This window comes from Echeneis naucrates, chromosome 8 (genome assembly GCF_900963305.1).
Source record: "Echeneis naucrates chromosome 8, fEcheNa1.1, whole genome shotgun sequence".
Taxonomy (NCBI): Eukaryota; Metazoa; Chordata; class Actinopteri; order Carangiformes; family Echeneidae; genus Echeneis; species Echeneis naucrates.
In genome coordinates, this window is record NC_042518.1 from 9,567,396 (window position 1) to 9,590,637 (window position 23,242).

At 42.3% G+C, this 23,242-nt stretch overlaps 3 protein-coding genes across 4 annotated transcripts in view; 2 read left to right on the forward strand and 1 right to left on the reverse strand.

The window, feature by feature from the left end:
• baiap2a (BAR/IMD domain containing adaptor protein 2a) overlaps positions 1-6,914 on the forward strand; it is a 48,094-nt gene extending 41,180 nt beyond the window's left edge. The window contains exons 11-15 of the mRNA XM_029509319.1: positions 59-127; positions 222-375; positions 637-674; positions 4,752-4,794; positions 5,363-6,914. Coding sequence (XP_029365179.1) covers positions 59-127; positions 222-375; positions 637-674; positions 4,752-4,779 — 289 coding nt within the window. The 3' untranslated portion in view covers positions 4,780-4,794; positions 5,363-6,914. The remainder of the gene's footprint in view (positions 1-58; positions 128-221; positions 376-636; positions 675-4,751; positions 4,795-5,362) is intronic.
• Positions 1-23,242, forward strand: part of LOC115047234 (immunoglobulin lambda-1 light chain-like) — a 357,726-nt gene that overhangs the window by 318,036 nt on the left and 16,448 nt on the right. The gene's annotated exons all lie outside the window — the stretch shown is intronic.
• aatka (apoptosis-associated tyrosine kinase a) overlaps positions 6,251-23,242 on the reverse strand; it is a 30,214-nt gene continuing 13,222 nt past the window's right edge. Inside the window, exons 1-13 of one of the 2 annotated variants that reach the window (XM_029509314.1) lie at positions 17,786-18,551; positions 16,507-17,695; positions 16,079-16,158; positions 15,652-15,770; positions 15,410-15,497; positions 15,162-15,295; positions 14,471-14,555; positions 14,249-14,370; positions 13,770-13,919; positions 9,682-13,084; positions 9,398-9,581; positions 9,114-9,317; positions 6,251-8,659 (exon numbers count right to left, since the gene is read on the reverse strand). In XM_029509314.1, coding sequence (XP_029365174.1) covers positions 8,631-8,659; positions 9,114-9,317; positions 9,398-9,581; positions 9,682-13,084; positions 13,770-13,919; positions 14,249-14,370; positions 14,471-14,555; positions 15,162-15,295; positions 15,410-15,497; positions 15,652-15,770; positions 16,079-16,158; positions 16,507-16,522 — 4,614 coding nt within the window. In that variant the 5' untranslated portion in view covers positions 16,523-17,695; positions 17,786-18,551 and the 3' untranslated portion in view covers positions 6,251-8,630. Of the gene's footprint in view, positions 8,660-9,113; positions 9,318-9,397; positions 9,582-9,681; positions 13,085-13,769; positions 13,920-14,248; positions 14,371-14,470; positions 14,556-15,161; positions 15,296-15,409; positions 15,498-15,651; positions 15,771-16,078; positions 16,159-16,506; positions 17,696-17,785; positions 18,552-19,282; positions 19,425-23,242 lie in introns of those variants that run through there. The other variant, XM_029509313.1, reaches the window with a different exon arrangement.

Sequence of the window (23,242 nt, forward strand, 5' to 3'; positions counted from 1 at the left end):
GATCTGCACAGTGGCCTTGGACATACATTTATTTAACAAAGGTCTTTGCTTTTCTCAGGCGTGGCTGGTTTCCTTTCTCCTACACACGTGTGCTCCCTGATAGCGACAGTGAGAAGCTCAAAGTGAAGTACGCTGCGTTTTCCCATACAGCTGAATTAAATGTTGACCAAATGAGCTTGAATGAGTCCATCCTGAGGCCTTTGGTGTGTTTACCTCACCAGTTTGCACCACGGGAAAAGTAGCAGCACAGGAAACTTGTTAGAGAGCGATGCATCACTGCCTACCCCTGACTACGGCCTGACCGCCCGACTGCTGGCACAGAGCCTAGCGCAGACCCGCCCACGCCCTTACAGCATGGCAGGCTTTGGCACACAGGTATGTACAATTTAACATGTGTAGTCCCCCGTGAACAATGCCGTTTTTGTCACTTGTTAAACTCGCTCCCTTAATTTGTAGCTTCCCATCTGGTTTATTCTCATGTTGTATCATTGGATATGAGTAATCCTGCAGTGACTGAAAAGGAGACTTTTGAGGCAGTTTCTGCTGCCCTCCAGTGTTTGTATCGAAGCACGGCAGACACCCAAGTCTGAGGCAAACGTGCACACAAAGTAAAGAATATTACTTCTCTCTTTTCAGCCTGCTATTGAGGATTATGATGGCCGCTTTGCCACAAGGTAAGTGCCTCTTCTGCCCACATCTCTAAGAGAGAACTGATGCTGTATGACTGCTGCTGCTATCTGTTTCATTTGTATGATTTAGTGGAGATGGTCAACCATAACATAAAGATGTAGGCGAGAGCCAGTAGATTTCAGATAGATGGAGTTCAACCTGAACTACTGCATGCACAAGCTGGAACAATGAGGAGACAGCAAGGCAGCTGCTTAACGTACACAGTGTCCAGAGTTAATGTTGCATACACGCAAACTCCAGTTTGTGTACTCCAAAAGGTGTATGCATTCTGTGTACTGTGGAAAGTCAGTATTTCTCTTTTTTGTTGCGTGTGTGTGTGTGTGCTGTTGATGATGATGTTGAGCTGGTGAGGCCACTCAAAGCTGGAAAATGATGAGATGATTAAAAAAAAATAAAATAAGAAAAATAGAAAATATTTATCAGATTTATCTTTATCAGATTTTTGCACTGTGACTTGTGATTGGCACAAGTATATTTCATTGATGTCCCATTTGGCTTCATTTTGTGATAGAAACAGTAGACTGATACATCCAGTATCTCTCATGGAATTGTTTTGCTGTGATATATATTATAATTCCACACTGTCTGAAACACACTCGCCCAATCTGACTGAATTAGGAGATGTAACTACTGCATATTTATTTCATTATTTGCTATGGTTTATTTCTTCATCCTTGGGTGTGATACACAATGTCATACAGCTGTCTTCAAAAACTACTTTGGTGTCACTAACAGTCTGAAACGCATATTCAGAATCAAAAGGAAACACAAATGAATCAAGTATGAGAAGAAGTTTTGCTTGTATTGCTGGGGCTGTAGTTCAGGCCCAGCAATACATTTAAATCTGCTGTAGTTTTCAAAATCCCCACCTTGTCCGATGTACACACATTGTTTCTTTTGAATATTTTTACTGTCTTCTTTGTCCTTCCTTCTTGGCGCTTCCTTTTTTTTTTTTTATGGCACTTTAAAGTAATGAGTGCAGTCTGGTGGCATCACTGTCTGAGTTTAGTCAAAGTGCACATGGCCCAGTATATTCTGTAACTCTAATCCTATCAAGTCCTTGCTGACTCACAAGGGTTGTGTGAGGTTAGGGTTAGGAATTATGTTGTGCCTCTTTCTGTCCAATCAAGGAGTTAATTCTTTGCACGTGTACAGAAATGTTTGTGCGTGTGTGTGTGCGTGCGCGTGTGCACTCATGCTTGGTGGTGTACATGTTGTGACAGTAGACATCACGCTGACCTCATCTCAGTCATCACTGCTTGCCAGCCCGGGGCTTTAGGCACCGGTGTCAAGCTGTTATACGTACTTTTGTCTGCTCTTTTTGTGTGTGTGTGTGTGTGTGTGTGTGTGTGTGCGTGTGTGTGTGTGAGTGTGTGTGTGCGCGTGTATGTGTGTGTTTTCTGTGTCAGTATTTTTGAGACAACACTGTCCTGCAGGGTGTATTCACCCCAACAGACTAATCTAACACTACATGCCTCCAACTAAGGAGATGACTTGATGATTTTCTCATCAACAGTAACTGGTAGCATTTGTCTACTTTTCTGCGGCTGGTCGTGGCAAACCGCCGTTAAACGTGTTTAATGCAGGAAATGACATCTAACTGGCAAAAGAAATTTCAGAGAAAAGGTGTTGATGAGGGAATTGGAAGTCTAATCTTCCTGGTCACAGCAGGTGTGTTTGGAGTTACAGCTGTAGGTGGGGCAAAGTAGATTTTTTTTTTTCCTAACCCCACCTACATTTCTCCTAAACTCTGCCTCCTTGTGCCTGTCTTGTCTTCATTTCTCTCTGAGTGTGTCCGACCTGGCAAGCTTCCTTCTCTCTTTGTTCCACAGTGACAGTCCTGATGGCAAATTGATTTCGACTGTGTGAGAACAGACATACAGACAGACACAGACAGCTCCGGATAGCACAGGGGCCTCTTCCTCCCCATCTTTCCCCCTCCTCCTCTTAGCCTCCTCCTGTCCACTTATCTCCACCTCTCCTCCTCCTGCCTCCACACACACCCCTTCTCTCCAAGTGGAAGAGGCCAGTTTCATCCCTCCTTTCTGTCCTCTCTTCCTCCCCGGGTCCCTCCTTTCCTCCTCCCGTCCATCCTGGGTGCTGCTGCTGGTGGTGTCGGTGTGGACAGTAGCGGTTGGTGGGTGGAGGATTGCGTTGAGCGAGAGAGCCAGAGCGGGCCCTACCTGCTCGGCATGCAGCGATATGGACTCTGAATACTCTGATCTCTGATCACAGTCCACCATCACGGACTGATCTCTCAAGAGACTGCCTTTGCTACTGCTTGTCTTTCATGCATGTACATGGTTGTGTCATTTCGTCAAACTAAAGGACATGTTCATGTACTGTACAAGTGCCAAAAGACTTCAATGTGGTTGTACTAAAGCCAACCGGCTGAATGGCCTTTTAAAGCACACGTGGGCCCAGTATTATCAAGTTCCCACACACACACACACACACATACACACGCTCTAGAAGAGGAAAAAAAAAAAAAAAAAAGCTTTGTTAAAAGTAAGACTGTGCAGCAGATTACTATGTTTCTGTTCTGAGATCCTGTAGGTCGCGCTGTGCTTCTTTGTGTCATTGCTAGACATGATTTTCCGTCCAGAGAGTGTGTGTCATATTTGCCTTACTTTGCTTCTTTTTTTTTTCTATTAATGACATACTTAATCTGCAGTGAAACAAATTTTCCAATTGAGCTTCAAGAATATACAGTATATACATTTATATATAAAGAGAGCGATATTTATATCTATATAGATGGGTATTGATACAAACATATATATATATAAATAATTCCCATCAGTTCAACTGCACTGTATTATGATCAAATGCAAAAATGTTTTTTTTTATATAAAATCTAAATCTAAACTTTACTCCCTCAATACTACAGATAAAGCGCCTCATAAACTAGTTTGAAACAAAGTTTGATCTTTTTCTCTGAAGCCACAGTGAGGACAGAGGGGTCTAATGGATCGTTCTTGTTTTCTTGTTTTGTTTATTTTATTTATTTTTTCATTTCCTCAAAATAACAGCTGTGAATTAGTCTTAAGTTAATGATAACAACGGCTCTTGCAGCTCTCAGTGTTATTTATGATTGTATTCCCTGAGTGGCTATGTAGTTTTTGGTCTTTTATTTTAAAAACTTTCTTGTCCTTGTTTAAAAAAAAAAAAAAAAGAAAGAAAGAAAGAAAAAAACGCTACACAATATTTGCAGAAACAGTGAGACTGTACTGATTAGTATTTATCGTATGCATGCTGTGGAGGGAAATCAGAAAATGTAATACTAAAAATTGACCTTGAATGTATGGTGACTTTTTACAAAGGTATTCTAAATAAAACATATCTCTATATATTAATAAACAGTCTGGTCTGACGAGAAATCTGTTATGTCCGTGAGAATGACGTTTTTAGTTCTGTTAAATATTTAAATTTTTCCCTTTTTAAATGTATAAATGAATATTATATTTATTTTCAACATTGCCCGGCTATGTCCTCAGCATGCCGTTTCATCCTTACCTCTCCTCCAGTAAAGCCCATAGAATCTACGCTGCTCTCTGTGTTGGTGTTTGTGTGCGTGGTGGTGTTGTGTATGCGTATTTTGAGTACCTGAAATTTGCCTGCCTGCTTTTTTTTTGGAGGGGGGGGGGGGGGTTTATATATATATATATATGTATGCGCATATATACAGTATCAATATTTGTTTGGTTGAATTGCAGATGTTCTTTCGGCTTGTGTTTGAGTTGTATTTGAGTGCACTGATTTTAGCAGACTTTACTTCAGAATACCTGCCTGTTGATGGTATTGCATTCATAGTGAGCTGAGCCGCAGACACATCTCCTCATGTGGTCTGGGCTTTGAAAGGGAACCTATAGTACCTGTTAATGGCTTTTATGGGCATGAAGTGTGTCTGTCTCCCATCCCTCATTTCAGTCAGTTATTATTATCAACCTACTGTATGTTCATTTTGCACCACACTAACCAGCAGTGTCGTTACAAAATGTGACCCATGCATGACCTGAGAGATGAGCCATTCAAACCCAAAGGTTCTCTTTACCTTCCAGTTTGGGTCCAGAGTTGTCCCGGTTCTGAGGGAACAGGACCTCCGTAAGTCACCATTGCCTTTCAGCCAACCAATTACTTTTCTCCCTCTTTTTTTATTTATTGATTGATTGATTGATTGATTTATTTTTTATTCTTTTTATTGCTGGTTCTCTCTGCTGTCATCGGCTGCTTGGCTGCAGTAGGATCTTAGGAATCACCGGTCTTTTCTGTCCTTTGGCCTCCACAGATATGGCTGCATTTGTTTCAGTCTGTGCAGGAGGCCTTGGGTTTTAAAATCATCAATGATGATTTTTTTCTCTCCTGTGTCTAACACAAAATGATACAGAGAAGACACTAACCCAGCATGCATGCTTGTTCCACACTGTTTCCTTTTTTTTTTCTTTCTTCTTTTTATCTTATTCTAAGACTTTTCTCACCGCAAGCTTGCTAAAACTCACAATAGTTATAGGAACTGTTTTAAGAAACCTTGAAGAGAGGGCAGAATTCTCTGGGTGTGACAACATAGTTGTCCATGTATCCTTCTGCATTTTGGCCGTGTACCTTTCTGCATTTTGTACTGTGTTCAACCTAATTGTCACTGTTCCTTGCCCCACCCCTCCTCTCCCCACAGTGACCGTTCCTTGGGGGTCTACCTCCGGCCCACCTTCATTGATGACCGATCTACACCCATCTTCTACTAGCGGCCTGCTGTCCCCTTTTTTTTCTTCCACTCATGGGCCTTTATTTTCATAAGAGGTGAAAGAAAATGGCCACATGTTTAAGTTGTGTGATTTGGAGTTAAAAACAAACAAACAACAACAAAAAAAAAATTTAATAAAATAAAAAATCACCTCAAAGGCTATTTTACTGTACTAATAATCTAATTCCACTGGCGTGGAAATTCAGACAATTTTTCAGGCAGTTCCATGGTGATGTGCAAACGCTTCCACAGACATGGAGATGTCTCAGCTTGGACATTCAAGTGTAAGTGTGACGGTAGTTTTTCTTAGTTATTTAGATCACACCAGTTGTGGATAAGGTATGGCTACAGTAATAAGTTTTACTAGTGATGCTGTCACTTATTTATCTGCACTTCTACCATGGGATTTCTTATTTTCCTTCCTACACTGTACATTTATTGTGAGGATTATTTACATAAATGATCAGTGAAGGCGCTCTATATTAGTTGTTTTAATTGAAGCTAGGGTGAATATAAGATCGTCAGTGACAGTTTTCAGTGAATCACTGTAATACGCACTGAGGACCAAATAGAGACTGGATAATACCACAGAAAGCTAGAACTAGGCAGTTGCTGAGTAAACTGTAATTCTGCTTTTCTTAACTATAATTGTACTCTATATTTACTAGTTGTGATACAGTATACCCAGATCTTCAATGTGGGAACTGTGCCTTGTATTTTATTTTTTGTTATTCTTCGCCTCTTTTAACCATAGGCTTCATGAGTTGACCCAATCATTGTGTAAATTGGGATCATTCCCTCTTTTGTTTACTTGAAATGTCTTTTTTTTTTTTTTTTTTTTTTTTGTAATTCTTTTCGTTGTAAGCTCCAACAGTGCAATTGCGGCTCAACCGAAATGTTACAAGTATATTTAAAATTGCTATCCCCCCCCCCCACCTGGAATTTCAGCGATATCTTAAGCTGCCAGGAGATAAAAAATGGCTTGTCTTTAATCATTCATTTTTTTGTTTCTTTAGTTTTTTGTTTTTTTTTTTTTTAGCTTTGAGGGAGTGGTAGCTTATCAGATAAGGTACAGTATTATCATAGCTTTTGAGCATGCATTCTCCTTAATATATACTCATCCCAGTGAAGAGCATAGAGCTGAAACAAGGTGTGTGTGTGTGTGAGGGAGTTTAGAGATTAGTGGGGATAGCAGTGAAATGGTGTACAGTGGAACAGCAAGAATGTGCACGGGTGTCGGTGAGCGAAAAACGTCTCTGCAGTAATTCATTGGTTACATCGTGAAAAGTCAACTTGCTTGGATGAGCTTTTATTGCACAGCTCGTGTGTACACTAAGATTCCAACGCATTTTTTACTTTTTATATAGCTTTCATTTTGCCCATTTCTCAACTTTGTCGCTGTTTGTATTATATCTGTACTGTACAGAGAGTGTATCTAAATTATCCTGTCCGAAATAAATCAAAATGGGGGACAAACTTCATACTTTTTTGTGTTGTATCGTGTCATGCTTTCATTATGTATATGTTTTGGGGTTTGGTTGGTTTTTTACAGAAAATGCACTCCTTTGACATCAATACAGATAAATATATCACATACACAAAACAGGGAAAAAAGTATTTGGATTTATTTGGTTGGGATAGTACAATAGCCATGAGTGAGAGTGAGGAGTGGAAACAGCAATGATCTTACTACCGGTGCATAGAACCTACCTCACCTTCTCTGAAAAGGCATCTGCCCTGTTATACCCAATGGATCTTGTAATATCTCTTTGGCAAATTTGAGAGACTTATCACCCTTTTCAAATATTTTCAAATGCTTATAAAAAAAAAATACTAGTGAGATTTTCTCTTCTTGCAGAACTTATAAGGCAAGGTGAGAGGAAACAGAATTGGCACTTTGAGCTACAGAAGAATATAGAGAGAAGGGAGGGAGATGTCAATACAGCAGTAGTAATTCAAGACCATCTATCTGCTACATGTTGATATAACATTCATACAATATGTCAGATATGTCCTATTTTTTCTTAAAACACCTCATACCCTGGCATTCAGCACAACTGTAATACATTATGTATGAGACTATGGGCAATACGCAGATGTCGAACAAAATGTCATAAGATGGTAACTGACGTTCAACATTTCTGACTGGCATGTTGACATGACACCACTGAACTGGGAAGAAACTCCACTGCATCCCTTTGGTGTCATTCTATTGCTGATGAAATTGAACAAAGCTAATATGCCACAAAATAATGTGAACCTGTAGCTGGGCACTGTGGACACAAACAGGGAATCTCACACGTTTAGATATTTCATTCCAGGTTGGGGAGATGCTGAGCAACACAAGACAAATAAAGACCCAGTTTGGCAAAGTGCTTCAAACAGTAGTCGTGCTGTATGTCATTATCAGCCAGTGTGTGTACGGTGGTGCTGATCAGGGGCAGACAACACACTACTGTGTTGTGTTTCCAGTGACATAACACACTCACTGTATCCACAGAATCATTTTGATATGATTGGGATTAAGGGACAATTTACATTTCAGCAGCACCATCTTCAAACACCACCCCCACCGCCCACATCTTCTCTACAAGAGTCATATTTTGTGTTTAGAAATCCACCGCAGCATCTTATGCAACAATCGTGAAGCATCGTTTTCTGGCTCCAACTATGAGAGTAGTAACAGTCTTTAAAAATGCCAGATAAACGGTAAGCACATGACCAAGGCAGCCAATGAGAGGAGCAGCTATGAAGACCGTCACATCATTATTTTTTCTCCTTATATTTTTTAGTTACTTTCTTTTAAATTCATAAATTAAGTAACCTGTAGGGACCAACGGAAATCGATGCCACGCTGAGCACAAGTTATTGTCACATACTGTGTGCTAAAACTGTCATATACTGTAGGAAATAAGCTTTGTTTTCTGCCAACATGATCAGATTTTCAGATCCATTTCCTCGTTGCCCTACCAGCAGCAATCTGTGTTTCATTACAGAAATGAACTAAAGAACGTGTGCAAATCATCAAGGGGGTTTCACTACAATATGAGGCACTGTCTCATACAGGGTCACCACGGTCAGATGCCCCAAACGTCAATAAAAAATAAAACTCTGTAAAACATCTAGATATAATAATGCTTCTTCTTTTGTGTTGAGAAGTATTCGAACTCATCCTTCTCCAGTCAGGCTCACAAGACACTCAGTCTTTGGGACTATCTTCACTGTTCCCTGTTGGAAATAGGTATTGTTGAAATACAGCAAAGACAAATCAAAGTGTTTGTTTGTTTTTTTTTTTTTTTTTTTGATTCAGCTGCTATTTGAGCACTGATCTGATGCCATTGGGTTATTTATTTTTTTTTTTTTTTGGGGGGGGGGATGTAATAGGATTGCGAGTACTGTTGTATGGCATAGCTCAGGTTAAACATAAAAAAAAACCAAAGAAATTATATATATTTCTTCTTTTTTAAACATATATATCTGTATCTGCACTGATAGTGCTTGTTTCAAATACTTACCTGTGTCAATAAATAGCTTTTAAAGATGTGTATTTGCACTTCTAATTAAAATCTCTACACATTTAATTCTTTGATATAGTATCTTTGCTGAATTTAAAACGCGTAGGAATTAACAGCTATTCAGTGCAAATACATTAAAATTGTCATTGCGTGTCGTTAGTACAGACCTGTTGCTGAGCTCGTGTGGGGGTCAGAGACGTGTGTGATAGAGAATCTGGACACCATAAAACGGTTCAGTGCTACAGCTGCCGGTTTAGGAGCTTCAGTACTATTAGTGCTGGATGTGGGTGAGGACTCGGGCTCGAGGATAGTGTCAGGTGAAGACGGGCGGGGCTCAAATGAAAGGTTATCTCCCCATTGACAACCTCCACCTGAAAACACAGCCAATCACAGTCACAGTAAATAATCAGAGATAAATCAACTAGTCATGTGATGTCCCTAGGAAACGCACCTTCTTCTGAGCTGTTTCCATCCGTTTCCTCAGAAACACTCACTGGTTGACAGACTTCAGATTCAAATTCAGGGTCAGGATGCAGGTGGTGGTCGGATATGTTTTCCCCCTCTGAAGCTTCTTGCCCACTGGACTCTGTTCCGGTGGAGAAGGTGTAATCTGCCAGTTCTCCCGTGGGACTCTCCTAGAAGTCACAGACAAAAAAAAAAAATATTCCTCACAAACAATAAACTAATCAAATCAGTACCCAACTACACACGATGTATAGCTTTGACTTGTCATACCTGGTCAAAGAGGAACACTGTAACATCATCAAAAAAAGACACAGCTTTTTTCTTCCTCTCCAACTCGTCACAGAAGGATTGGGTGAGCAGTGTGGGCATCTTCAGGAGGCTGCGAAGGTGTCGGGCTCTGCTGCAGTCGCTCACGACCACTGGCACTGTGGTGAAATCCTCGTCGCTCTCCTCGCTGTCTTCATCTTGGATGTTGTAGGTCCTTAACTCCTCATCGGACTCGCTGTCATCAGAGTCATCTTCATCCTCTGCTTCTTCCAGAGGCGCTCTCACATCTTCCCCGCATAGCTCCAGCAATGATGAGGAGGTGGACAGATCAATGGGCCCATTGGATTCCTCAGATGAACTGTCCTGCGAGTCACATTCCCCTGCGTCAATGTCCTCGAAATCCTCTTCATTCAGTCTCACAGCCTCCCTTCTCTCCTCCACCTCATCTTTGACATGATTGAATTCAGGAAGCTCTTCCTCCTCTGTCGATCCATCCCCATTTTCATTTTCCCCAGGGGTCTCATCTCTGCAGTCTGCTATGGTGGAGTCAGAATTCAGGGATTGGACTGAAGAGCAATCTTCTGCTCTCCTGGCCTCCTCCTGATGGTTATCTGAGGCCTCTGGGACAGCGGAGGAGGATTCAGACACAATGGAGGAACTGAGCTCTGAAGAGGGCTCCTCTCCAGAGTGCTCTGACTCCAGACCAAGATCATCCTCTGCAGGGGCTGCCTCTTTGGTCAGGCAGCCCCCCATCTGAGGGGGAAATGGTGACAGCATGGAAAGCCCAGGGGTGGGATGGTGAAGGGGTGAACTTGGGTCAGCCTCTGAGAGGTTCACAACAACACAACTTCTGATACGTCTAAGATTTGCTAATTGTTCCTCGTTCTTGAATTGTCTTTTGATTTGATTGTCATCTCTGACAGAACTAAAGTTCTCTCCATGACCTGCAAAGAAAGTACTTCCCTCCTCTTGAGGGCTTCTCTCATTTTCAGCATCATAGTCTGAGAAATAGGCAGAGTCTCTGTACGGGTTCTTATCAGTCAGGGCCTTTAACTGCAGCTCTGAAGTACTGCTGGAAGTGCAGACACCCTGGCCTAATCCCACCTGCAGAACAAGGTCAGGTTCTCCACCGATCCTCGGGCTCCTCTCACCGCCCAGAGGATCTCCGAGCTCTTTGAATATAAATTCTGGTGATTCATTGTTCTCTGTGTCGTAGCCACTGTCGAGGGATTTGGGCAGGATAGGGGTGTTAAAGGGATCAGGGCTGAAGGCTTGGTCGCAGGGGCTTGCCATCGATGAGGACAGGTTCAGGGTGTCTACAGAGTCAGGAGTTCCCTCCTGATTCTTCACCGGGCTTAGCTCTTCCTCTTCTACCTCAGCATAATCGAGATTAAAATCAGCAAAGATCCCTGATGTAATATCCGTGATGTCATCATCATCATCCTCACTGTAATCACCAAGCTCAGCCAGGCTGATGCTGCATTCTCTAAAGTGCAGTTTATTATCCAGTGCTCTGCCATTGTTTGATGTCTCTGAATATTTTAGCCTCTGGTCTCCCAGAACAACAGGCATTCCTGTTGAAAGCCCCTCCCAGATGTTACCTCTCTGCTTATCTGACAAGGCTCCTGTTTGAGTAGTCTGAGGGTCCTTCAAAGACGAAGGGGACTTGATATAGTTTGTCTCAGGTATCATCTTGGGCTCAGTGTGCAGTCTCTCTCCATTAAGCAACAGCTGATTTTCATAATTTCCCTCCACTTTTCCTCCTTGTGTCCCTCTAGAGTTACTTCTAGAGCTGGTAAGAGAATCAACATTTCTTATATTTTCTGCAGATACATTCATTTCCACTTGAGGGGCAGCTTCCTTTCTTTCTTTGTGACGTATGTGAATGTATGAGCTAAATACAGTAGGCTCAGTGGCAGCGTTATAACCAACGTCTCCTTTCTCTGTCGCCATGGTGCCAGAAGAGATGGAGCTGTGGAAGGTTTTGGTGGTGGCCTTGGTTAAAGACCTTGCATCTGTTGTGTTAGAATGAGCAGCACAATGAAGGTCCAGATAACTGTCGTGCCCAATGCCTGTCTGTCTGCTGTCAAAGCTGAGGCTATTGTTGTTCGCTGAATGGTTTGAGCTCCAGTTTGTGGCATCCCCCTCCAAGAAAAGGTTGTCCTCAATCTCTTCTCCTCTCTGCTGGCCCATCAGCAGACCATCGTCTGTTTCTAAATCAACACTAATGTGGTTCACAATGGGTAGTGTCTTTCTCAAGGGACCCATCACTTTATGACAGCTTTCATTAACTGTGTCATGACCTGTGCTTGCTTCAAGGTAGGGATCACAAAAGCCTAAGCTGGGGCTGCTCACTGCTTGTGACAAACTGCGTGTGTTCTCTAAATGTCCCACTGGATGGACGAGGTTTGATCGGGAGTCTGGGGATGTGTCCAGTTCAGACTGACAAGCATGGCGGCATGTTTTGTATGCTGATGACTGCTCACAGTAGATTATGTCATCCTGATTGGACAAGAAGCAATTGTGGGAGCGGCCTAACGTTGCAGGGCTGGTGCCAGATGCCTGTCTCAGCAGTGGCTCCATGGTTAGCTGAACAGTGGGGCTTGAATCAGAGTCATAAACAGTAGATCTGGTATTGTCAGCAGTTGACCAATAAGCACTAGGCGGTGCCATGGACGAACCAGTCCGATTCTCAGTGGACAACCTGCTGTTACTGGCCTCCAGTCCTGGGCTGTAGTCTACAATGCTGTCATCCAGATTAATATTACACTCTACTGGCTCCTCTATACGAATGTAGTATTCACTGCTGACTGAGGGGCTGTGGGCACTCAACACCGGGACCACACCAGGGTGTTCTGCTTCATAGTAGGACGGTGATATGCCTGAGGTCAGGCTGTCGGTCTTGCAGCCCCCCGAGGTGCTTCCTTTGCTTGAATAGTAAATATCCTGGTAATGCGGGTTCCCCTGGCCCAGCGGCCCACTGGTGGAGGAGGAGCAGTATGGCTGCTCAGCTCGGGCCTGTTCCCATTTGTACTCAAAGTTGAGACCATGGCTGGTCTCTGTGACTGTCAGCAGGTCATCCCCCGTGTCAGAGTGAAAGCTGTCAGAGAAGTGTTCCAGAAGGGGGAAGGACGATGATGCAGAGGAGGCCAGCTCCACTGCCTGAGTTTGATCTGCACCAGAGGCATCATCTGGTGCAGCCATAGGAGTCAAGACTAGGGCTGTGGATGCAGCTGTGTGGGAGGTACTACCAAGCAGATTGGGTCTCAAAGCATTCCAGCGTTGTTCAAAGTCCTCCTCAGCCTCACTAGAGCCTTTGGCACACAGGTATGTGATCAGGAGGTGTACCTCCTCACTACTGGGTCTCAGCTCTGGCTGCAGCCAGCAGAACTGCATCACCTCATACCTGGACAGATAAAAACAGATGCAAAAGACACATTACCGGACTCCTTCTGCTTGCATATAAATACACTGAGGTTCTTATTTATAACAACAGACCATCTATTTTTTATTTATAGTGAAATAAAAATAGGCAGATGTGAAACAATTAATTCTAGATGAACAAAAAGGCAAGATAAAGGAAAAGTGCTGCAATCAGCACTTTCTAGCAGCAACTAGCACAGATGTTTGGTGAAAGCCAATAACATAAAGAATACATGAAGGACGGGCGGGCAGTTGCTGACTCTAGAAGATGTTACATTCACGTGTGTGTGTGTTTGTGTGTCACCAACTGTATTTCATTTTGTGAGAAGCTATATAAAAAAATTAATAAATAAACAGTATTTGGCAGGCTTCCCTGTCAAAGATGAATGGGGTGATTTGACACTGGTTGAAGCCAAGAGGATTAAAAAGAATAGGAAGCTCACTGACCCTCTGCTATTGCTAGCAAAGAGAAATATTGCTGTGGTAGACAGGTACACCATCAAGAAAGACGACATAGTGGCCAGTTAGAAATGAACTGGTCAGTGACACTTGTCCTAAATATATTTAATGTGGGATCAGGTTATACAAGTAGCTGAACATCTGTCTGTGTATTAGATGTGTATGTGCGTTAGAGTCTATGAGTGTGTGGGTAGGTAACTAAATCTCACCAGCGCTCCGACAGGGCGAATTGGAGATGTGGTTTGGGTAGTTTGAGCTGCTGCTCCTTCACAGCATATGTCAGCACCTGTCTGTCAGAGTAGTGTCTGTACGGCTGGTCTCCCAACTCAAACAGCTCCCACATAGTCACTCCTAATGACCTACAACATGCAAAGAAAACGGTAAGTGTGTCCATCGCCCATGTCTCAAAAATGACCATGTTTCAAATAGGATGCTCATCTCATAACCTTCTTTCTGCAATGTCATCAGTATCTTTCTTCCTCCACATGCATTTCAGTAAGTGATCACAGAGTAACTGAATCGGAAAAGCAGTCTTCAGTAAATCAAGTTAAATTATCTAAATCTGCATACACAAAGCAAGAAATTACCACATATTTTAAACCCTTTGAAACATTTTGTTGGTTTGGTAGTATTACTTTAGTAAATTTGTAATAAATATTTCCTCATTTTCCATCCTTGAATACCTTACCATATGTTGCTGCTTTTCGTTTGGTCAACAACCAGCAAATTTCCATGGACCTCGTCTATGAGTTCGGGTGCAATCCAGCGCAGGGGCACCCAAATCTGGTCTTGTGTTACATAGTAATCATCCTATCATTAGCAAACACAACAACAGAACAATGAGTCCTGATAGGTTGATAATATAAAAAGCATTCAATAACAAATTCTGAAGAAAAAAAAATAGTCTGACCTTGTATTGGCTTTGAGAAAGGCCATAGTCTCCAATTTTAACTGACATTTCTGAAGTTAGCAGGCAGTTTCGCAAGGCCAAGTCACTGCAGGAAGAAAGAGACCCCAAGATGATCTTTTCTAAAATGTACATTTTGTGCTATAACATACCCATATTTTATATTTTATGATTAGCTTTTTAATGTTATTTAGGCACTGCATCTTTCACTGATACCCACTTTCTACTGGAGAGTCTCTTTTAAGTCTAACTCTGTATGGATTTGGGCTTTCAGGATTTTTCTCTTTTTCTTACAAATACATTATCATTATTAGTATTATTATTATATAGTTATATAGACTATTACTACATTATTACTAACCTGCATTCACAATGCTAATCATGTGCAGTTTCTTCTTATTGGATCACGTAAAGATAAGACTGAACTAAGTCACTTTAAGCTCACCTCCTCGACAAAGAGGGAGCTTTTTAGCCTGGCAGCTACTGACTAGTTGCCATGGCAGCCACCACATGGCTCAGAGAGATCGAAAGGGGCTCACCCCCGGCAACAAAATCACTGATGCTGGAGTTTGTGTCAACTACTCAGGCAGCACCAGGATGTTGTTGCAGGAAGAGGCCAGCAGGGGGCACACAGATTCTTCCTTCCAGGGGTATGCTGCAGGTAGACTAAGCTGATCTGGCTCACAAACTGCACCTGTGTATAAAGTTGTATTTGTGGAGATGCAGGAGCCCCGAGGCAATGTCGCATGCCATTCGCTGGAGGATCAAAGGGTCAGGAGTCTCCGAATCAGTATCTCGACAGCTGCGGAGGTAACTCTTCAGATCACCCTGAGAGGTGACAGGAAACTGTGAGTGCCCAAACGCTGCTAATAACACTGCACTAGAAATAAAGGGCCATGTAATGAATAACTGCATAGACATATTCAGTATATTGTTTCCCACCAGTGGACAAAACTCCATGACCAGCAGATAAGGAGTAACCTCTGAGCACTGTGCCAGACACTGCAGGAGGGCAGGGTGCTGGAGAGTTCTGGCAGAGGAAACAAGAGTTGAGTAGGAATGAATGCACAAAGGCCATACATACGTACAATGGATTAGATTATTTGCTTATTAGCTTTTCAGTGTTGTGATGTGGGCTGAAGTGTGTGTGGTGTGTGTGATCTCTGATAAGTTAATGAACTGACCGATAAGGCTGGACTTCCTCCAGGAACTGCATCTGGTCCTGGACACTGGCACTGGCCTTCAGCTCCTTCACCACCACTTGGGTAGTGCTGAGGCCTGCATTGACTTCGCCCAGCAGAACCTAAGAGGCATACATTAGGGGTGGGGGTACGGTGAATGTACTGTCAAGTTTAACTCCTCTGCCATGGAATCAACATCCTGGCACAAGTGCCAAAGATTAGCCTTTCCAGTATGAGATCATCATCGCATTAGCCTTATATTCCACATAGAGTAGAAAGTACTTAGGAGTTCACTTAATACAGTAACGTAAAATCCAAGTATGAAGATTACAGATAGTGATTATGAGTAAAGAGATGCTATTTTGGACCGCACAGTAGGTGAAAGTGTCTACGTTTTAAAAAGAGCTGGGAAAAAAAATGCATGTCTTACTTTGCCAAACCAGCCATGTCCAATGTCCTTAAGATAAAGCAGACTATGGCGGCCAAGGTCTGACGATTTCAGCAGCTGGACTGTAAAGGAAAAGTAAGAATAGATTTTTTTTATTTTTATTTTTTTTTTTTTAAGATGAGATGACTGCAAAAACATTTGACTGCTCAAGTTGGAAAGGAGAGAAATAATGAACACATTTAGCAAATTAAATAGATGAAAAATGTAAAATTGGGGATTGTTTACAGATAGAGAATACATATGTGAGGAAAGAAAAAACCGAGCCCCTGCCCAGCCACACAATAAATGTAGTTTCCTGAATTAAAGAAGATTCCCTGACGACAAAGTCAAACTTCCCAGCTGAGTTCAAAGAAGCTTCCAGCCATCACATGCAAAATCACACAAAATCAAATTGTTCACAGACGAAGTACCTCCATGAATCCTCATGTTTCAAGAACGAAGACGACGCTGGGGAGTGGAAAGCTGATGATGATGATGATGACGACGACGGAGCAGTGGAGGGGCCAGCCACTCTGCGCACCGTGACAGGGACCGAGTCCCAGGCAGGGATGAAGCACTGGTTCAGAGTGTGAGAACCAAGAGCCCGTGGCCCCAGCCCCAACCCCGGGTGCCTTAGCCTCATTGTGAGTATGTGAGAAAAAGCCCACGATCGCTGTGTGTGTGTGAGAGCATGAGAGAGAGAGAGCCTCGGCAGGATTTAACCCTCCGAGCCCTCGCACAGCTGAACAAGCTTGCCATGCTGCCTTTCCCCGTCTGCTCAGAGCTCATCCTCCAACTGGGACACACAAACACACACATACTGTCCTCATCTAGAGCCCTCCAGCTGTAAGACAAACAACGAAATCCTTGGTTCCTATACAGGCTGCATTGAAACCGACAGTAAACAGAGCAAGGAAGAAACTTAGCCCTGCTTCGAGTCACTGGACCGATCTGCTGATGGGTCGACGCAGGAGTCCTGAGGACGATTGCAAGGCGTCAAGATTTTCTGGTCATGTATAACGCCTGATGTGACCGTCACGCATGTTGGTAGTGTGCCGTTTGATACGCCAGCTCTGCATGCAGCTTCAAGACACCCAGTAGTGACATAAGGCCTACATAATGCCCCCCTGTCACCCTGGACAGCAGCATTCCTCAGCCAAACAGGACACAAACACTGCTCTGTCAGATGCAAAAAAGACCTCTGTCATACACACTCACCACCCTAATCTGAAACCTCCCCTCCCTGCTCTTAGGTCCTGGTGCATGCCACCACCCTTCCCTTGTCTCTCCTCATTCTGTTACAGACCCCTCACTGTATTCTTCCCATAATGCCATTCCTCCGCTGGTGCGTTCCACGGACGTTTCAGCCCAGCCTTATGCTCACCCACTGCCCAGCCGGCCTAAATCAGAGGCATTGTTTGGTTCGCTCACTCACTCACTCACTCATGCTGTGCTCCTGGTACCCAGTGCACCAAGCGTGCACACACACACACACACACACACACACACTCATAAGGAGAAACACACAAGTTCTATTATCCACTGGAACACTGGGCAGAGGTTGTCACGGTGATAACAGAGCACTTCTCCACCCAACCCTCTAGCCTCCACCACCCCTCCCTGATGGACAGAGAGAGAGAGATGGAAATTAAGATGTGTTATTATTCCAAATGTGGAATGTGTGAGCGTGAGTGTGCATTCCCGTCCTACTCATGGCATTCCCAGAGAAGGTGGCGGTGTCCGGTGGGACTGCAGGGTTGGTGGGCCCGTGGAATGACACACACAAATACACACACAATTGCTTCACACAGTCAGTTTGATGCGTTGGGCCTCTGTAGTGGGCTTGAAAGCTTTACATGACCTCTTGAATAAAAGATTAGAGAAACAAGTGAAAAACATCAATGGCAAATATTGTGCTGTATGTTCGTCAGTGTGTGAGTTTGGCCCATATAGAAAGCACCATTCAAGATTGATAGTATGGGGCTGGATGACTTATGACGTACTTGATGTTCACACAAATGTCTCAGTTTTGTCACATTACTGCCCTTATTAATGATAAATTGTCATACAAAAGCAAATTAAAAGTTATAAAGAAGATAATACAACCAGTGCATTTTACTGCGTTTAGAGCAGAATGACTAGCAGTCAACTCTCCTTATGAATGACTGAAAGGAGACATTTTGCCTCTTTCGCAGTCTCGTCTGTTTTTACCATTTGTCCATTCCTCGCCCTGCAACACCTGGACCAATCATACAGCAGTAGCTATGGAGGACAGAGGGGAGGATAGTGATTGGTTATGAGATTGGGGCTGCCTCGTCCAATCATTATTCAAGCTCACATCCTGGGAAGCTGAGCCCCAACTCACCTCCCTTCTTGCTGAGCACAGACAGCCAGTGAGTCATGCAGGGAGAGGCACTGTGAGAACTTGGTATCTGGCTTATGTGGAGATTTGCACACACTACATACGCGAACATACACATTTTAACAGGCTGACCTAAGGGAAAGAAAAAAAAAAAAAAAAAAAAAAAAAAAATCCGAAGACACGGTCTGTGATGTTGCTGAATACAAGCATAAAATTCATGCGTGCTGAAATTTTGTTGTTGTATTATGCAAGAATGAAGTAAAATGAGAAATTTCCCATATTAAATTGCATTGAAGGAAACACAGACAGCTCTATAATGTACTGTTGGGTTATATTAGATTCATCCCTCTTCAGTCAGTTGTAGTTGTCAGATACGGAAAGCAATGCAGCACTGCAGTGGGTCACTTTTTAAATGCATTACACAATGGACATATATCTGTCCCTTTTTCAGGCAGGGTGGGAAGGTTGAAGGGGTATATAATACGAGGCAATGTGTGAAAGACACCATGTCCTCAGTAATTGTAAAAATTTACTTTTTTTTTTTTATCCAAAACAACTGAAGAAGTAAAATGTCCCATAATCCACAAGCAGTATGCTCTAGGGAATAAAACAGCTTGTTTTAATTGTCTTAGTTAGTGTGGTAGAAATTTCCTCTAAAGAGTTGTGAATATATACTGACTACTGGGATACAGTAAACAAAACAGGGGAAAGAGATGGGAGGGAAAAACAGAAAAGAAATTAAACACATGAACAAACAGACATCAAAGGAACGGCTACACCTAAAAACAGGACCATCATCAAGCAAATACAACTTTGAGGTGTTATGTACTGATGCCGTGTCTTACTGGATCTGCCAGGTTGCTTGGAGACATGCAGGGAGACCTCAGTAAGGGGAAGGATGTACACCTCAGGGCCAATCTGGGAGTAAGGCGAGGCAAGGGCTGAGAGATCTGCCTGGTACTCCTCTCCCTCAGTGTTTTCAAACTCCTGGTGCAAAGACACAAACTGGGATTAGTCATCCACTTTCAGCCATCCTGCGACCAACACAGCAGGAGACAATGGGCTGACTGTGAGGACATTTGGATGCACTGAGGCACGCCCACCTAGCCATACATATAAATCATGTACATTGTGGGGTGTATTGTGTGGAATCACTGCACAGACTCTGTGGGTGAACACACTAATGCACAGTACTATTCAAACTGTCCATACAAAGCTTGCCTTTCTTATGTTTCCTCTCCCGTCCGTACACTTACATATACGAGCTACTGTTCATCATTATTCCACAAACTATATAACACAACATTCACAGGGTAAAAAGTACAGTTTGACTTTTAATCCATGAAAATTACATCTTTTTAAAGGGTAAACAAGTTTTGAAAATGACATTCCTACTTAATCACGTCGAAATTATACCCAAACAGATTCTCCTGATTATTTTGATCCAAATGATTTGAATGGTCCTGATACATTACAAGCCCAGGTTTTTACAACATCACAATCTTTATGTGGAGAAAAATATAATTTACTGCATACTAATGCTGCAGAAATTCAGTCCCTTTAGGTTTTCACTGTGTTGTTTTTTTTTTTGCAGTATAAAATGCTTTATATTTTCTCAAGAAATGTGAGGTGTAAAATTGTGGAAACTGGCAAAAGTTGTACTTTGAGGTGGGAAAAGATGTAACCCCACATCACAACCCAAAAAAAACCTGAAGGAAAGTTGACAGAAGAAACAGAAGAACACAAAGGACAGTGGCTCTATACAATTTTTTGGAAAGTGGGAGAAATGAGATGCGCAAGAAGGCATGACATGAGATGACAGTCTGATATCACATTCAGCCAATCAGATTTGGGCATACTGGACTCACTTTTCAGAGTAAATAAACACAATATCAGAAAATGTGGACACTGTGGGCAAGACGAAACAAGAGAGTATGTTATTTTACACTGTCAGAAATACAAGGAAAAAAAGACGTGACATTTTAACAATTACATGTATTTCCCTTGGTTATATTAGTCTTTTTTATTAACAGAGAAGTCACCCCTGTATTCTTGCGCTTGTGTGAAAGGATATAAAAGTTCTTTGATAATGTGTCGCATCTTAATTTCCATATACAGTATGTCAATTTCCATATACAAGATGTATCTAGAGTGCTGATCTGATGTTAAAAAGCAGGTGACATGTGACATACCTCATCGTAGGAAGGAGACGGGTTGATCCTACACACAAACAAGAGCAAACTCCTCCATGGTACTGTATTTGTAAGTGAATCTGTCCTAATTCATTTTCTATATGTAAGTATTTAAAAAAAGACAAAGATGAACCTTTGCCTAGAAATGCTCAGAAAAAGCATCAGAGTAGAGGGAGTTATTGCCCAGGGAAATAGGATGTGAATGGTAAACCAGACAAAATGCATAATCTGCAGCATGAGGCAAATTACGAGGGAGACAAAGCAAGAGTATTGTAACAGTGAGTCAAGAGTAAACTTCGAGAACTTACCCAAAACATCATGGCCCTTACATAATCAAGTTTGATTACATTAATGTCACATTAAAATTTTGCCATTCGTTGTGCGAGAGCAGAGAAAATTTTGTTTCATGAATGTGTTAAAATAATATCTTCTGTTTTTATACATGAGGACGTGTAATCAGTTGTTGCTGTATTATAGAAATATTTTCGTTTAATAATATCTAACACTGGTTGTCTGTACTAGAACAGCCATTTTGAAGTGGCTCAAACTTTTTGTTTTGGGGATTTTATTATTAATTTATTTATTGGCACAAACCTTGTGAACGAAATATGTTACTGGGATTCAGTAATCTCACTTTCAATTTCTCTTCATCTACAATCAAAGGAACGATAATAATACTCTCCAGTTAATTGTGTCGGGCTCACATAAACTCATTACAAAAACAGCTGTTCACCATGAAACAACAGCAGCTCAGAACTAAATTAAACCTGATGCATGAAGAGCATTAAACCCCAAGTTATTGGCACAGCTCTACAACAGGCTGGAAAGTGGCTCCACAAAAAAAATGACAGTGGCATGATTTTAATTTACAACCAGTTTTTAAAACAAAGAAAATGTGAAATATACTATGGTTTGTCCTTTAAATATGCATTAGGTGAAAGTCAAAACCATTCCGGACGCTGTCCTGAGCAGGGGTGTGAATCACAGGCTAACGATCATATCACGATACAGCAATTATCGATATATCCCTGGACAATCCTACAATGATACATCGCAAAATCTGTCTATGACCGCAGAATGTGTTGTGGACACACTTCCGCTCTACTTCCGCTGTGAACTTGTTCTTCTTCTTCTTTGATGTTTGGCGCCGACGTATAGATTTTTTGTACCGCACAAAGAAAAACAACCTAATTCTGCCGTAGCGATGTTTTGTCCCACCCCTTGTCCTGAACGCGTTTTACCACATCAAGCAACATCTCACTATACTAACCACAACTCTATATTCAGAAACTGGCAGGTGACAAGCAGTCAGTGAGCCATCCATCCATCCATTATTCCTCCATTAATCCACCATTCATCTATCCATCAGCTATCTGTTACCAGACCAATCCCTCACTTGTATCAACCAGAGAGCTAAAGAGACAAGGGAGCAGAGGAAGACAGGGGATGGATTAATTTGGACAATTTTAAGGGCTTCACATGTGTGTTTGTGTGGATTCGCATGCTTCCACTTTGCATCCATAGGAATGTGCGTATGTGTCTTTCTCATTCAAGAGAACCATCTGCCACTCTCCTCATGAGTGAAAGCGTGTGAAAGCAAGCGCCTGGCTGTGAGTCAGTGCTGCATCGCTCCCCAGAGAGCCTTCATTTTAGAAAGCACTTAATATCCAGCCTCACCACACTACACGCTCCAGTAAGAGCCCCGCGATGGGGAGGAATAATGAAGGTTTTTGGACGGTGCAGTGGTGCGATTTCTGCAGTCCCACATAAACGCACACCTTACAAGTGAGCTGTTGGGTGACAAGCTGGTGCCAAAGAGAGAGAACCATTTATGCATCTTGTGAGGTTTGCTGGTAAGGTAAGAGAGCAAGCTGTAGATGGATAACTTTTGGTTTTAAAGATTAAAATACATTTCACCACCTCTTGCCTACTGCCATAGTCCATTGATTTTAATCCTCGCCCCATGTTCCCTTGTATATTTAAAAAAAATAATAAAAAATTGCATACAACTCAAATGCTAAACAATATACTCAGTGTTGCATAGTGGTACATAACCTAAACAGATGACAATATCACAAATCACAAATATCACATTGGCAAGTCAACCAATGTGGGCCAGGCTTGACAAAATGAATTTGTTATTTGATGATTGTCTTTATTAGCTGGAGCAAGCCCACTATCAGCAATCCTTTTAAATTGAAATGCAGACACAGACCTAAACTCCTGCTGTCCCTGCAAGTTATTAAAATACACTTTCACATAATGAGACAGAGGCGATCCAGCCTGGGACACACAAAACGTGGGCATGCACAAACACACACACACACACATACACAGAAGAAAAGTCCAGAAGTTGTTAATGATGCTTCTTTATGCTGAGCTCATTAGTCACACTGTTATCCCTAAAGCATCTACCTAGCACGGGCTGCTCAGTACGAGCACTGAAGCATGGACCTGGACCACATATCTCAAAAAGAAACAAGATACTCTGATCTCATCTGCCCCCTGTACTTTCATTCCTCTCTGTATGACTCTGATCAAGAACAAAAAGCCAAACATGATCATCATTTATCTGCATTAGTGGAGATGAAGACTGAGTCGCGGCTGTTAATT